Genomic DNA, 17906 nt, shown 5'->3' with positions numbered 1-17906 from the left:
TGGTAAGATATCTGTACTTGTACTTGAGTATGGCTTTCAGGTACTTTATACACCACTGAGTATGTGTATGTATAAAGTATAAAGTACTTTATATGTGCTTTAACATGTTAGTCAACACACACAAATAAGTGTACTTCTTTCAAATTTGACAAAAGATTATTGTTGCAAAATGTAGAATAAATAATTGCTAATTCAAAACTGCATAGACGACCAACATCCAGTTCAGAAAACCTAAACTGCAATACCAACACTAAAGTAAAAACAGTGACTGAGTCACATATTTAAGCTACTATGCACTCAAAAGAAAGATAAAGGGATGTTGGGGAGTGATAAAAGGGAAGAGGGAGACGGGGAGCACAGACAGTGTGAGTGCATGAGCAAGACTTGCACTTTTTGTCCTAAGGCAGATGGCTTCTTGTCTCCTAACGAAAGTGGCGCAAAAGCGAAGCACAAAAGAGAGACAATAAAACCTAGTCTCTTTTTAGAGACCACTGTATTGACAGAAGAGACCCCCGCAGCTGAGAAGACAGACAGAACTAGGGCACATAATGTGTGAAGAGTACAGAACCACATCCTATGTGAATGTGCTATATTCATTTAATACACTATTCAGTTCATTCAAAATACTGTCTGCACAGCAGGACATTTTAAAGAAAAAATGAAGGACAAAAATTGCATTTTGTCAAACCGGCCAAACAAAGAACGCGACTGGAAGAGACATTATTATGACTTATGTACAATACAAAAGCAGGAAAGTAAAAAAACGGATAATTCCAATCCTTCATCTTAAAAGCTGCACTGCTGAAATATAATGTAAACAACAATGATAACTCACCAGAAAGCTCAGTGCTAATTCTAATAACTCTGATTCATCAGCAGTGAGTGGTTTTGGATGGAACTTGCCAGGCCAGCAGAACACTTAAGCGATTAGTGTTATTAGAGGACGAGAGGCATGTGAACTCTGAGCTGTGCAGGTGACCAGAAGGTAAGGTGAATGTTTCATTCAGATTAACACACAAGAAGACTGCCGTCATTGAAAGACACGTCCCATTTCTGGTCCCTAAATGTGACCGGCAAATGCTCAGACACACAGGTACTGTAAATCAAGACAGTGACGTGAAAGTGATTTCAGGGTGTGTGAGGTCACTGTAAAATCTCAAAAGACACAAAATTACCTTAATAATTTGCTTGTTAGGTTGCTGCTGCTGCTGCTGATGACGTATCCATTGTAACGCATTAGCTAAACCTTCCAGGGTGAGTCAATTATCATGAAAAGCCTTAAATATACACTGCCTTTCAAAAGTTTGGGATCAGTAAGATTTTTTATGTTTTTTACAGAAGTCTCTTCTGCTCACCACGGCTGCATTTATTTGATCAGAAATACAGAAAAAAAAACAGTAATATTGTGAAATAGTATTGCAATTTAAAATAATGAGATTCTTTGATGAATACAACTTTAAAAAGAACAGCATTTATTCAAAATAGAAATCTTTTGTAACAATATACATTTCAATGAAATAAAAAATGAATGCTTTTATTCAGAAAATATGTGTTAAATTGATAAAAAGAGATAATAAAGACTTAAATTGTTAGAAAAGGTTTAACTTTATTCATCAAATAATCCTGAAAAAAGTATCACAGGTTCCATAAAATATATTAAGCAGCGCAACTGTTTCCAACATCGATAATAAATCAGCATATTAGAATGATTTCTGAAGGATCATGTGACACTGAAGACTAGAGTAATGACTGATGAAAATTCAGCATTGCATCACAGAAATAAATTATATTTTAAAGTATATTAAAATAGAAAACCAGCATTTTAAATGGTAATAATATTTTACAATATTACTATTTTTTCTGTATTTTTGGTCAAATAAATGCAGCCTTGATAAGCAGAAGAGACTTCTTTAAAACACAATCAAAATAATTATCCAAAACTTTTGATCTATAACAATTTACATCATTAAAACACAATGGTAGATCAACTTAAACAAAAACTAAAAAACTGTTTTTGTTAATTGAAACAAATCTAAAATAAAAATTTTAGATTTAACACTTTAACACAATAAGGTGAAGTACTAAAATAACTAAAACAAAAAATAAATTAAAGCTATTAAAAAAGCTATTAAAATCTTTTAAAAACTATACAAATCTTATTCAAAATATTAATAAATACTATAATAGTAAATAAATAATACTAAAATAACACTGATAAAGATGTTTATAGTGGGATGATTCTAGTAAGTGTGCAAGAATTGCAGCCACAATTTAACAAAGCAGCAATATATTACAGCCAATATTAAAATTATAACTGCACAGATATTATCATGAATCACAGCATTACAGTCAGAGAATACCGAAAAGGCAGATTCACTGAGTTTGTGAATTTTAGTTTTGTCATTTTATCTTCATTGTGCCAGATGTAAAATGCTGTCTGGATTAGGCTGAGGGAAATGTTCCAGAACACTGTGTGTGCTGTGAGACCAGATCAAAGAATATGAAAAATTTGGATTTCTGCTGGTCTCAGCAAAATGACTGTGATGATTTATTTGTATTTCTAGAGGCACACAAAACAGAATGACTGTACTGTACACACACAATATTCAGAATAAACATACAATCAAAATGTAGCGTTGATCATATTGGTGTGTTGTAAATTTTATGGCTTTTAAATTTTAAACTGCAAGTATTGTTTGTAGCAGGGTGGACTCAGAAAAAGCTTAAGGTTTTAATTGGTGTTCTTTCTACAATAAACTTGCATCACAGTGTGTGAGACATAAAAGAAAGAAAATCTGGTAAAGTGAATACTGGGCTGCAAAAAAAGCAGATCTTTTGAAGCATATTTACAAATCCATATTCACAGTTTGACAGCTTGTTGAGGCTGCCCCCTAGTGGACATTTAAAACAAAACCGTAAGATGAAAAAAGTGTTCATTTAGAATTAATTTATATTCATTCAAATCGTTAGCCATCTGAGTCACATTAAACATTCTCTGACTGGTGTCTGCAACAAAAACGAATATGCCTTATGTAAACAAGACTCTGGGTGATAAACAAACTACACTTCCTTTGACTAACTCACACATGTTTGATCATCGCTTATGTTTATTTCATAGAGCTCTCTTGAAGAGCCATTTCACCTCAAGAGTGAGGCAACAGAATTCATAAAGAGGTAACGGTAGACCTGACTGATTTGATAAAACTCTCCTGTCAGTGAACCAGACAGTGCGTCTGATAAATGATAGCGGAAACAACACATTCATGGCATTATCTTTCATCAAAGACGCACACCATGATGCTGAAACATTCTCACACTCTTCTAATCTTCCAAATGCACACAAAGAAATCCTTCTTATTTGTCTAAATACCACTCTAATAATTATTTGTGTAAGGATGGCGCCTAACACTATGATTTGGATGAAAAAGAAAATGTGTGAATAATATATAAATTAAAAAACCCTACATGAATGGACGAGTTGCTTGTTTACTATTAGCAATAAAACCTTGATAACATTTATAGGCACATAATGATGCAGTGCCAATGCCTATGGCCTGGTTTCACAGTGCGAAGAGACAGAAATTAGCATTTAAGATGAACTCTCTCATTGAATTCTGCATGTACATCATAATCTCAAATACCAAATATGGCTCAAATAAAGGGACTAAAACAGTATTTACAACATTACTGTTAGTTAGTCGGAGTGCTTAAAGGAGCAATAACATCATAAAAAACTACCAAATATATCCCACATTTCCTGATTAGCCTACAATATATACAACAAAAAACAACAAAGGTCATAAAACGAAGCCCTGTGGGACTCCACAAAAAAACAAAACATTTTTATGACTTATTTTAACAAAAACTGTCACAAATTGTTTTATCACCATTATTTGGCATAAGTGACCATGGTTTAATTAGAATGTCTATTGATTATGCAGTATATTATATCTTTAAGTCAGTGATCATACATTGCTGACACTGTAGGCTGTAACCTTTAGTAACATGTTAAGAACATTATAATCTATATATGAAGAGGTAAGCACCTCACCTTTTCATCCTGCTGGAAAGTAACTTTTTTGGGCTCAGAGCAGGTCCGGTTGAGTCGGTGAGTGATTTTGTCCCTCAGGAGAGAGGTGTAGCCCAGATGCTGGTAGATGGGGTTTGTGGTCATCTTGGCGATGTATTCTGCTGCCTTTGTCTCAATATAGAGAGTAATGAGGCCGTCTGTAACCAGATCATGAACTGACTCGAAACGTTTCTCTCCCACAAAGTGCTTTCCATCATAAAAGAGTCGGTAGTTCAAAGTCTGGCCACCAAATCTGAGTGATAGACATCACATATTATATTACTATATATTATTTTACAGTATTATATAATATTATTACGGTAATATTATAATGTTACTGTACATTGTAAAACAAATAATAATAATAATATAATATAATATAATATAATATATTTTTTAAAGAAATTAATACTTTTATTCAGCATAGATGTATTAAAATGATCAAAAGTGACAGTAAAACATGTTTACATTGTTACAAAAGACTCCTATTTTAAATAATTGCTGTTCTTTTGAACATTCTATTCATTAAAGAATTCTAAAATAAAAAAATATCACACTTTCCACCAAAATATTACGCAGCAAAATTGTTTTCAACTGTGATAACAATAAGAAACATTTCTTGAGCATCAAATCAACATATTAGAATGATTTCTGAAGGATCATGTGACACTGAAGACTGGAGTAATGGCTGCTGAAAATTCAGCTTTGACAAGAATAAATTACATTTTTAAATAAAAATAGATAATTATTTAAATAGTAAGTATTTCGCAATGTTACTGTTTTACTGTATTTTTGATCATATAAACACAGTCTTGGTGAGCATAAAAAAAACTTTGCGACCCCAAACTTTTGAACAGTAATAATATAAAGAAATGCAAAAAATATAAAGTAAGTAATATAAAGAAATGGATAGATGGACGGACGGACGGATGGATGGATGGATGAACATACAGAGAAAAGGACAGAAGAATAGATGGCGTGTACCTCAAAGCAAGTGTATATGTTCCTGGTTGTCTCTGACTCTCTCTGATGAGGTAAGCACCTTCTGTCCCAGCCAGCAGTTCATCTGCACGCTCTCTGGAAATCAGACCATGGAACCTGTACACAGACACCGTCATTTTTAGAATTTATGTCCTCATTTGTCACAAAAACGCGCGCGCACACACACACACACACACACACAGAGAGACTTTCTCTCATGCTTACATATTCACATGCACACACACTCTTACTCTATTAACACAACATAAATCACTCTTTTTTTCTCTCCCTCATATAATATTTCATATTTGCACTCTCACGCACATCACTACACAAAATCAATATGCACCACCCCTCATAACAGTCTTAAATAATAAATTCTGCTAAGTCACTTAAAAATTCTCACACAATTACAAGGAAGGGGGTAAAAAGTAACCAGCTGGATACCAGAAGTAATATGAGGAATAGTAGTATTGATACGTTGCTTCCAAAACACCACTAATAAAGTTATTCACTTACTCTCTTCCATAGTATTTGGGTCTGCTTTCCATCTGCAAGTCAGAGAGAAGAAGGTAAGAGAGAGAAGAGACAGTTTTCAACACAAATCACTTCCAGTGTTTAGTAAAAGATATGCAGACTGAATCAATATGAGTCATGTTTGATAAACCTTGGGAGTGTTTACACACATTTTCCTGTACTTACCTCCTGAGGACATGTGATCCTCTTTGGTCTTGGTGCTTCCTGCTGTAGCTGGTACACTAATGAACGGAAAAAAGATTGTTTAATTTTTGAAAATGTTTTATTTTTTACCTCTAATCTCGTCTTGCTGTGGTAGGATACTGGTATATATAGAGCATGTCAAAACAGCATTCTCTGTTAGACATTAATCCATTAGGACTGAGCTTGAGGACACACACCCACTCTCACTGCTGTCAGACTAAGCTACAACACATTATAAAAGTGGATTGGGTAATATTGGTAAAGCTATTGAAAAATGAACACTGCGCAAGAGGCAAACAGATAAATCAACACCAACAGTTGGTCAATATGGGAATGGCGTACATGAAGGGCCAGTCTTCAGCTCAAGGGGGGTTTAAGCTCAGATGTTTTGATTGTGCCTGTTTGTTTGAAAATGTAGTACAGAGAATGGAGGTTAATACCAGGAATTCCTCAGGTTATCCTCTCCTAAATAATCGGCTTGCCCTGTGCAAGGTCAATTTGCGGTCAGTTCAAACAACATTCCTTTAATAGTGAGTTACTTCATTGGGGACTTTGAATTTGGGGCCATGGGCTACGTCACTAAAGTGGAAACACACCTGTATCTATTGAGGCGTCTTTACAACAGCGGAGTTAAGGCTGCTCTGTGCCTGCTCAAAATTCAGTGTAAAGGCGCAATGCTGCATAAAAGCCAGACTAAATTGGCTTTTCAAAGTATCAAAGTATACAGTTGTTATTGCTGTGTAAATGCATTTAAGCCACCTCTGAGAAGCATTAAACAGTCTGTGTAAAGACACCTAAATGCCCCTTCAGAAGCACTTCTGTGTCACCTTCACCTTTGCAGTGTATGTTTGGCACCATACAAATAAACAAAGGCACTAAAGGGCCTCTCCATCTCTCTGTGCACCTACAGGGGGTTTCAAAAGTCTGAGACTACATTGAGCTGTTTTATTAAAACAGAGTAAAATGAATTAGAAATATTTGGATTTCTAATGTGACATTCCGTTTTCTATCCAGAAATCCATTTAAATGCAATTCATACGTATTCTTGAATATATCTCTTTTATGAGAAACATGTTTTAAAATTCTGAACTAAAATACTTTTCAAATTTTGATATTATTGGGGGTACAGTAAAAAAAAATAATGGTGATACAACTGTCCTGATATCATAATGAAAAAAAAAAAGACAAACATATAATTCTTGTAAAGAAAACATTAAGTATAATCTGTTATTATTATTTCTTAGAAAAAAATATTTTAACAAAACTGCTTCACTTCTTAATATCCAACAATCTTTTTTTCCGCCAAAGCAAAGTCATATGGTGCAACAAACATGCAGGAACAAAAACCATCAAACCTAAAATTACATCATAGAGAGGCACCCTGCAGACCCAGAAGACTCTTTAAATATCAGATAATTAGATTTTTTATGACAAGGCAAGATTAGTTCAGGTTGTAAATGTCGTGTGAGATGATGACCGTAAAACAAAACTATATTAATTAATCATTTATGATACTTGTAAAAATAATACTATTATTTTTTAAATTTACTATATAATTTTTACATTGAAAAATATATTTTAAAATTGATGAATAAGTTGTGCATTCAAGGTTTAAGGAAAATCAAGAAAATCTTGAATTTATGCTAAAGGGATAGTTCACCCAAAAATGAAAATTTCCCCATGATTTACTCACCCTCAAGCCATCTTAGGTGTATATGACTTTCTTCTTTCAGACAAATACAATCAGAATTATATTTAAAAATGTCCAGGCTCTTCCAAGCTTTATAATGGCAGTGAATGGTGGTCAAGATTTTGAACTATACCTTTAATTTTTCAATAAAACATTTTACCCAAATTGTATTGCTGATAATAACATTTGTATTTACAAAATGTATTAAAGTAGAAAAAATATATTATGGAAGCATATTGACTAGAGGGCTCTTGGACTTTGCAGTATATTATCAATCTCAACATGTCAAGTTTTATTATGGAATTTAGATCATTGTGAAGAGAGCAGCACTAGTGAAATGATCAATGCCGCTCAAAAACAGCAGCAGATGTGCGGGGATACTTCAGCTCGACATGGACGTGACCTTCTCTTGATGACTTCATTAAAAGCTGCTCATCATGGAGAGCAGTAATTGGCGGCCTCAGTCCGAGCACAGACAGAATCTGGCCTCACTACTCAGATTTTTCCTCACAGGGAGCAGGAAGGCATCTGACAGCGATGCCAAGTTTTTGTCAAAGAAGCTCAGAACAAGCAGTGGGTTCTGGACAACGTCCACTAGAATGACAAGGACGGGGCCTGCTCTAAAAATACTGCACAGTGGGAGTGAATGCGAGGGAAAATGTGTTGAATCGTGGGATGGGCTACAAAAATCTGAGATAACGATTACTGGCCAGGGAGACCTTTGGCAAAAAGTGCACTAGAATCACTCCTGTCCACTTTCACTGTGCCAGACCACATTCCCATGATGCAATGCTCTTGTGTTTGAAGCCCAGATTATTGTATTTCTTCAATTGAGTGTGTTATTCTGCCAGTATAGTGTGAAGTCATTCAAATCATGTCAATGAGTACATGTATAATGTTGAAAAAATACATTAAAACACTTACAGTAGGATTTCCATATCGGTGGCTGATAATCTTCAGGATCTACAAAAAAAAGGAAAAGATAATATGTCAGGATGTCTTCTGTTCTGTGCTACAAACATGTGTTAAAATAATCATCTCTTGTCAGCGTGTTCTCACTTAACACCGTCTATGATATTTACTGTCAGGTTAGAGAGTGGCTGTGATCCAAGGTTATTATATTGTTTCATTAATGTTAAGTCGTTCTGTAAAATGTGATGCATAATGCGCATGTCTGACAACATAATCCTTCCTCACGGGTGTACATGTTTTAACACTTCTTTCATTTAGTTCCCCTGCTCAAGGACAACAAATATGCAAATGTGCTTGCATAACACACTAAAATACAAAAATAGACCCTTTCATCAAGAAGCAGCAAATATTTTTAAAATTTAAAACACGTGGGCTGTCAATCGATTATACATTTTAATCAAATTAATTACATTATGTGCAGATAAATTAATCAAATTTGCTGAGAAAAGCTCACACATGAAAGAAATTCAAAGATGTTAGATTATTGTGGCAGGCAAAATCATTGAACAGACATTATAAAAATGGATGTAGAAGCCAATATACCATATGTTTTGCTTCCTCTTACATTCTGTTGTGCTGCATGTAGTTAATTTTGAACAATAGCAATAATGGAGCAATAATGTGTTTCAGAATTTCACATTTTAGTTTTCTCAAAAATGAAAATTTGCTCACAATCCATTCAAGATGTAGAAGAGTTTGTTTCTTCATTGAAACACATTTGGAGAGATTTACAAATGACATCACTTGCTCACCAATGGATCCTCTGCAGTGAATGGGTGCCGTCAGAATAAGAGTCCAAACAGCTGATAAAAACAGAACAATCCACACATAATTGACACAACTTTAGTCCATCAACTAATGTCTTATGAAGTGAAAAGCTGTGTGTTTGTAAGAAACAAATCTATCATTATTGCATTTTAACTTTAAACCATTGCTTCTGGCCAAAATATGAATCCATAATCTATAATAAGAGTTCCTCCAGTGATAAAGTCCATCCCCTCTTGTCCTCTCACATCAAAATCCACCCACATATTTGTTTAGGACTGTTCTGTCTTAAAAATGTGCTCCTGTGGCTCAGTGGTAGAGCATTGTGTTAGCAGTGCAAAAAAAGGTTGTGGGTTCGATTCCCAGGGAACACACATACTGGTAAAAAATGTATAGCCTGAATGCACTGTAAGTCGCTTTGGATAAAAGCGTCTGCTAAATGCATGAATTATTATTAATTATTAAAAATGGTGCTTGATCTGTGCATTTCTTTTCTCTCCTAAATCAGATGATATTACATTTTTACTTTTCACACTTACATTTTCACAGTTGAAGTTAAAAACTTCTTAATGATGGATTTGTTTCTTATAAACACTGCTTAACTTTCTTAACTTCACATTAATTGATGGACTGGAGTTGTATTATTAATGATTGTGATGTTTTTAACAGCTGTTTGGACTCTCGTTCTGACGGCACCCATTCACTGCAGAGGATGCATCGGTGAGCAAGTGATGTAATGCTAAACTTCTCCAAATCTGTTCTGATGAAGAAACAAACTCATCTACATCTTGGATGGCCTGAGGGTGAGTAGATTTGAGAAATGAGATAAGATGCCATTTATATACTCTTCTATTGTTATTGACACACTACTCCCAAATAGAGCGCCATTCTATATAGTTTGAAATTGGAAATTAGTTGGAAATTACTGTTTTCCAAACGTCTTGAACTGCTCAGACCAGAAATGTTTTTCCAATTAAAAATTGGGTCCCACTTTATATTAAGTGGCCTTACATTTAAATTAATAATTTGGTACAATGCACTTATTGTGTACATACATGGTTTTACATTGTACTTATATTTTAAAAATACCTGAATGTAATTACATCTGTAATTAATTTCTGTAATTTAATTTCTAATTACACTGTTGACCCATTCCTTACACCTTAACCCACTCTTAAACCTACCCATACCACCAAACCTGTCTCTAACCTTACCCATATCCCACCTCAATAGCAGCAACAAAAGTGTTTTGCAATACAATATGACCACAATAAGTACATTGTACTGTTTTGATGTTAGTACATAGTAGTTAAGGCCACTTAATATAAAGTGGGACCAAAAATTGGGTGTATCTAACTTCAAATAACATTATGGTAAATACTCTCTATTAGGGTGAGATAAATGAATTATTAAGCAGCATTTCAAGTAAGCAAGTAATTTCTCTAAGGAACGCAAGTCAGAGCCTGACAGGGTTTAGTATGGCTGTTGAACACAGACAGCCTGGATATGGAGGTTAATTTGCATACATTATGCATACTAATGAGAACAGCAGCCCTGTACTCCCAGAGAAAACTGTCTAAAAGATTTTATTTGAATGCAAATAACTGAATTAATGCTAATTTAACATATTAATTAAGCACAGTAAATTACTTTTAAAGAATGTGAGATTTTAAAAAATTACATATTTAATCATGCCTTTATGAATTGTATTCAAGTTATGAACATTTTCCTACCATCTGAGCAATTCAAGCTTGAAGTACCACCTAAGTGCAGATTCCAAAAAAGTTTTCAGGGGTCTTGAGATGCGTTTTAAAGGTTGAACAACTTTTAACTTGATACAGTGTCTTTAAATGCAGCACTCATGACAAGAGATGCTAAAAAAACAAAACTTAGGTGTGATACAACAGCCAAATGCCCATGACGAACATGTACACAGACCAACAAAAATGGCACAAGACTGGATAGCTGGGGACTGTCCCTTGTGAAAAAAAGTGTATTTTATGTATTTAATATTTATCAAATGAAAGGCCACATATTAATAATAATCTAAAAATAATCTTTTGTCATGTTTTACAGAAGTACACTTATCGATTTGTTGACAACTAACACACATGTAAAATACTAGTGTGTTACACATCATTATATTTAGAGTTAATATTTTCAATATACTAAATTGCTACTTCATCATTACAAATGCCCAATTAAAATATATATTTAAATACATGACATCAAAGTTTCCTTACTAAAATATTTAAATACATGACAAACAAGTTTCAATAGAAATTACATTAATATATATTTTAGTTTACCATAAATGCTTGTCAGTAGATTTTGCAGTACACTTAATACTTCAAAGACACTATAAGTAATTATGACATTATAAAAATGCACTTAAGTCCTACTTACTGTAAGTACTGTAGGTAAAAAAGAAATCGAAATATCATCTAATTGCATTTAATTGCAATTGTAGTGTCTGAAAACATGATATTCAGTTTGCACTTAAGTGTATTCTTTTAAAGTATATTATTGCCATATACATATACATAATAAGTATGTAAGCTAAGTTGCACTTTTTCAGTAGACTTCTGTTCGGTGATATGCAAATAAAACCAACAATGTTTTTACTTCTAAAGTTGCATTTTGCAATGTCAATTTCATGATTTACTTCTTTATTGTCAATTAAATAATCTTAATTGTGAAGGTTTTTTTCAGCAAATGTTGATATGATTAACTGCACATAGATATCCAGCATATCATATATACATTTTTTAATTGATTGGCAGCCTTAAGCATGTGTAATTTATTATTTATGAATTATTAATGATCCTAAGGTAAACAGTATAACATCTGCCAAAGAGCTCATTACATTTTTCACCCATGAAGTCTAATACAGCAGCATGAAAGCATCAATAGTAAAATAAATGAATAAAACAGGATTTTCAGGAACAAATCACAACAGTTCCTCTCAGTGCTCTCACAGTCTAGCCAGGCAGGCTTCTAGAGAATCAATATTAGTACGTAAAGTAGGCCTGACAGTAACTACACAAAACCCGTAAACAGAAATTTGGCAATAAGACAAAGACACTCATTTCACAATACAGCTCACCAGCATGTGTGAGAAATAAACCAGATTGTGGCGCATCAGCATTTCCTCATCCCAAAAAAAGTACCTGAATCTCTGACCATTCATGGAAAGATTACACAAAAAAACCCACACAGTATCGTAAGCAATGACACACACATTGTGTGTGTGTCTGAGTTCAGAATGGCATTATACAGCCCAGGAAAGTGTGTGAAAGTTCGGAATGAGTAAATGTGTGATCTTGTGCAAAGGCAGACGTAGATCGAATAAGAAAGATAGAATGGAAAGTAGTAGCTGTTGTTTTGTTTTAGCAAAACGGTGTCATTGAATGCATAAATCAACGTGTTTTCTTCTCTTCCCTGAATACGTGCTGGTCTCTATGGATCCATGTCTTATTTCAGGCACGGTCTCTTTTACTGTCAGCACTTTACTGCGGAGAGTCAGCAGTTCCTCCCTGCCTACACACTCACAACCAAACACAAGCTCAAAGTCCAAAACCACAACACACACAGCGATCCAAACCCGCTACGACCAAACATACAACAACTGTTAAACACCACGGGCTCACTCTGTAGATGTCTTGTCAAAATTGTAAAAAAAAATAGTCAAATATGTTTATAAATCCACAGGTGAAAAGGACACATAAAACTGAGCTGCCAAGCTAAGATACCCATAATGCCTTAACTTGGAAAAAAGGCAATCGCTATGCTGGGCCAAAATAAAAGGATCACATGGTTTGAGGCATGGCATGTGCTTGCAAGGAGAACATTTAGCAAGAACATCAAGTGCTTTAGTCCTTTTTCTTTCTGGAAGACGATGATATGGTGAGGTTTAAATGTTGGCTGAGGTTTGGATTTGTGTTTTTCTGGTCTCAATCCTTTGTAATTCATGGAGCAGAGAGAAGCAAAACATTTCACATGCAGGCAGCAGTGCAGGACTAACTATGGAGGGAAAATATGAAGGATTTAAATTAAAATATTTAAAGGGATAGTTCACAAAAATTCTGTCATCAACCGTGCCTAATGTGATTCCAGAAGATATTCTGAGAAGATCCAGAAGATATTTTGAAGAAGGGCTGCACGATTTGGGGATAAAATCTAATTGTGATTCTTCTGATAAAAAACAAAACAAAAAAACATCAGGTTTGTAGGACTGTACAATTTGGACAAAACTTTTGTGATTTTATATATATTATTACTACTAAATAAAATAGTAATATTCATAAATAAAAATAACAAAATATATCATTTGGAATATTTTTCTGTAGAACAAAAAATCAAGTATTTATAACTATATAATAAATATATAATATTTTTTTTATTACTGTACAGTGATAAAATTGCAATACTAATAAATATGGCTGTTATGTTTTCTTCATTTCTAAATGTTAAACCAAACCACGGGGGGCCCTTAAAGCTTCTTTTGTTGACAACAGCCAGTTTATGAGAGTTTCTCATTACAAGTTTGGGAAGATTGTTTGCAATGTTTTGTTCCTAAATGCAATGTTAACTCACAGCACATGCAGAGCTGTGGAGCGTCATTTAGTGTGAACCGTGTGTCCATAATCCATAATAACACTTCCTCCAGTGAAAAAATCCTCTGTTGTCCTCTCACATTAAAATCTGTCAGGAAATAGGCTGGATTCAGGTGCGGGTACAACAAAGGCTTTATTGAACAGAGAGTTATCACAACGGGCAATGAGCGCCTCCGCGGACAGTTCGTGTGGACGTGGAATCCCCTACCACACAGATGGGTGGATAGCAGCGGCTGGAACAAGCCGCAACTGCGGCAGTGGAGACGAAGCCGGCAGGGCAGCTCGCTAATCCGAGCGAGAGGCTGAGCAACCCAACAACGAGACCGCAGAGTCCCAGGGTAGGCGGATGCCGAAGGGAGGCCACGGGTTTCTGAACGCACAGAGAGGTGCAGGAAAATAGACAGGCAGCTACGAGCACTGGAGCCTGAACGAGACAAGACAGGACTGGTAAGCAATACTAACTATGACAGTCAGAGCAAGGGAATAATCACAACAATCTGACAAAAGACAGAGAAACACGAGGAGCTATAAGTGGAAGCTAATGAGATAACAAGAACCTGGTGGGAAACAAGAATCTAGCGAGCAGAGAAACAAGGAGGGCGGGGAAACAATCATGCTGATAATGCGCACGTGGCGAGCTGTCAAAACAAGCCAACACAAGATAACACAACAACAACACAACACCCAACCACAGAGACAGCAAAGAACAGGTGATCAGACCCGAGACACGACAAAAATCCACCAACATATTTGTTTTGACAGCTGTTTTGAATTGTGCATATTTCTCACCTGATTTAGACGAGATGACCTTTTCACTGAAGAAAGCTATTTTATGAATAGACAACTTGTATTTTAGTCGAAAGCAAAGGTTTGAAGTAAAAAAAAAAATCTTATAAGTCAAGCTTCAGTCTTGTGGATTACTTGTTTATTGTGATGTTTTTATCAGCTGCACACAGGTGATTAATAATTCACTGCCGAGGATCCATTGGTGAGCAAGTGATACATTGCCTCTGATGAGGAAAAAAATTAATCTACATCTTGGATGGCCTGAGAGTGCGTACATTTTCAGCAAATTTACGTTTTTGGGTGAAGTATTCCTTTAGTTGGCACAGTGTCCACTTTACAGTATTTAAGTGAGATGGATTAGCTTTCAGTCTGTTAATGTGAGCGCATGTATGGATTAAAATGAAGCTGTATTGTCTGTGGGAGCTCAGGGGTGCTGGCGTGCTGCAAACAATACAAAAAATTAATTATTCTTCAGTGGCTCATTTGGAAAATGTGATTTCTTTTGGTGATCTGCCAGGTGCTTTCTTTCCACTATCGCTGGATCTAACAGAGAGGCTGGAGAACATTGACGGAGGAAACCTCAGGGTCAGGAGGTGCACACCACCTATTCACAAAACACTCCTGGCTACTTGCAGTATGTCAATTAACAGTGAACAAAAGCTTCAAAAAGCCTGAATAGGAAGAATACTGCAGTCAGTGCTATTAGAAAGGCGAAGGTTGTGCTTTGTGAAGACTATAAAAGGACGTGACTGAAAGATACTTTACAATATCAAACTATACTGCATCTTTCTTGATTAGATACCAGAGTTGCTGCCGTCCTCAGGAGAAAAGGCTTTTAATTAAGCAAATTTCCTGCCTCAATGCTATAGGCAATCTGTGAGGAATGTTTGCCATTACTGAAAAAAAGAGACTAGATGAATCTGATTACAATGTGCCAAGGACAAATTGTTGGAGATGCTTTAAAAGCTCTTATCATATTCTACTTCTCCCACAGCACTATAGCACAGGCATCCATTTGAAGTAATATTTTACAGGCTGTGTAATGTTAAATGTCATTTGTTGTTGATTTCAGGCTGGTGCAGGAAAGATTTGGTTGCTTAGAAGATTCTGAGAGCGGTAAAGCTGCTTTGAGATGGAGAGTTGGACGACTATCTGCAGCTCCCACTTTCTTGGGCAGACTCTTATCTCTCACACAAATTAAAGCTCAGCGGATAAGAGGGAGCAGGCTTCCTTAGGGCAAAAAAAACACACATAGAAATGCAGCCGCACACTAGCAGTATATACTTCAAATGAACACCCCGTCTAAAATATCTGCATGCAGAGGAACACGGCCTTAAAACCTCAGGACAAAATATACTGTCTAATCCCAACACCCTCCCATGCACACACATTTTATCATTGTGGGGACTTCTGTTATTTTTATACTGATTTCTAATGCTTACCGCTAAACACTTGGCTGGTCCCGACAATGTGTGTTTTCAGGTTTACTGTCCTTGTGAGCAGCGTTTCCTTGTCAACAGCAGCAGCATTTACAGGGCCGTGGCAAAAAATAAAAAATTTTGCTTTATGTGAATGTTTATTGAATGTGAGGCAATTAAAAGATATACTGGCAAGAAACATCTTTTTATCGAGTTTTCCTCGCTGCTAATCGACTCACAACATTATTTATGATTGTTTCTTTTTAGTGAATCAAAAACATAGGCTGAATTTGGAACAGGAAGACGCAGAATGGTTCTGCTTTGGCATCTATTGGCTAGTACGCAACAATAAACAAACTAGCTGTCAATATTGCATTATTGACTTATAGTAAATTGTTACTGTTGTGTCAAGTGAAGTGTAGATGTGTAAAAACTCAAGAAGAATTATAAAGAAAGCACTGCCTGTAGAGACATTTGGTACCAACAATGTCGGAAAAAAACCGTATCCACACACACAGCAGTCTGTTTCAGTCAACACACATATGTGAATATGCAATACACACACATTTAGAGTTGATCCAGTGTTTTCGGGGACATGTTCCAGCTCCTGTGGGGAGGCCATCTGTACAGTATGCTGCTCTGGAAGAGCCGGGGTATATTATATAGACTCTACGTCTCTCTGAGGCACAGAAAGCAAAGCCACACATCTCTTCCACTTCACACAATGAGCCTAAAGAGTGTGGGGATATTTTGTGGAGAAGACAGGAACAGAACTGGCAAGAAATGTGGAGAATTTTGTGACTATGTGCGAGACGAGGCATCAGAGGCAGCAATTGTGAGGGAAGGCAAGATGAAGTGTGTTTATCCTGTAACACTGCATGCAAGTGAGGGTGGGTTTGGGTATTTTCCTGTAAGGCTGTATGCCTTTGTTTAATTGTGTGTGTGTGTGTGTGTGTGTGTGTGTGTGTACACATACAAGCGCATGTACTGTTGGAAGCTCCTCACTTCTGATTGGCAAAGGAAACACACACACATTCTCACGTAGCCAGACCTTTGACTAACAGTATACAATGTCTGGTCTACATTGCATTTTATTATAGCCAAAAACTGCCCACTTATGAAGGAAGAGATAGTCTGCCTGACATTTAACTGAACGTCCACAGTTTGTTGTGTTTTTACATTCAATAGAGTGCTTTCTGTAGGCCAAAACCAGGAAACAATTTAGCATTTTAGCACTTCCAGTTTCATCAATGGGCCTGTAGCACAAGTTAATATATTTTCACGTTTTATTCTATGACATAAAATACATCCGTAATACCACTTTGTGACTTTTTTTAAAGCTTTTATGTGTCTTGAAAAAGGTGGTTGCTAACAAGCGGCTAAATGAGACTACAAAGATTGATGGGGACATTAAACATCATCATGCCAAACAGGAAAACTCATCCAGGATCATTATGTTTAGAATAGTGCTCTAGAATCTCACGCTTTCAGGAAAAGTGTTTTTAAATAAAGACCAAAAGAGTTGTCAGAAGCTTAATGGAGGTGACGCTGAAGTCAAATGACTTTGGTTACTTCTTCTTACCTCTGGCGATTGTATATGAGCTTCAAAATGCATAGTTGTGTTCATTTATGAAGATTATTATGATGAACAAAACATGAAAGTATCATAAACTATATTGAGTTTTTGTTGAAGGAACAAAGTTGATGGCCTACAAACTTATTCAAAATTAAATTATTACAAATGAAAACAAATAAAAACAGCTGACTTAGCTTTGAGAATTTCTGTCCATGAAACAAAACTCAGAAAACAATATATATGTTTTTCATTCACACTTTAGTTTGGGGACCAATTCTCACTATTAACCACAACTTTTGCATCAAAGAAATCC

The 17906-nt window shown here is 35.5% G+C and overlaps 1 protein-coding gene across 2 annotated transcripts in view; it reads right to left on the bottom strand.

Moving 5' to 3' along the window:
• Positions 1 to 17090, bottom strand: part of LOC107745376 (beta-chimaerin-like) — a 31088-nt gene extending 13998 nt beyond the window's left edge. Inside the window, exons 1-6 of one of the 2 annotated variants that reach the window (XM_016559245.1) lie at positions 16583 to 17090; positions 8385 to 8423; positions 5753 to 5808; positions 5570 to 5601; positions 5054 to 5167; positions 4052 to 4322 (exon numbers count right to left, since the gene is read on the bottom strand). In XM_016559245.1, the coding sequence (XP_016414731.1) occupies positions 4052 to 4322; positions 5054 to 5167; positions 5570 to 5601; positions 5753 to 5808; positions 8385 to 8423; positions 16583 to 16991 (921 nt within the window). In that variant the 5' untranslated portion in view covers positions 16992 to 17090. Of the gene's footprint in view, positions 1 to 4051; positions 4323 to 5053; positions 5168 to 5569; positions 5602 to 5752; positions 5809 to 8384; positions 8424 to 16041; positions 16222 to 16582 lie in introns of those variants that run through there. The other variant, XM_016559246.1, reaches the window with a different exon arrangement.
• Between the last annotated feature and the right edge of the window lie 816 nt (positions 17091 to 17906).

Source organism: Sinocyclocheilus rhinocerous, unplaced genomic scaffold (assembly GCF_001515625.1).
Source record: "Sinocyclocheilus rhinocerous isolate Xijiao unplaced genomic scaffold, SAMN03320098_v1.1 scaffold1249, whole genome shotgun sequence".
Taxonomy (NCBI): Eukaryota; Metazoa; Chordata; class Actinopteri; order Cypriniformes; family Cyprinidae; genus Sinocyclocheilus; species Sinocyclocheilus rhinocerous.
The sequence above is the reverse complement of the archived record's forward strand: the minus strand, read 5'-3'. Positions and strand labels throughout refer to the sequence as shown.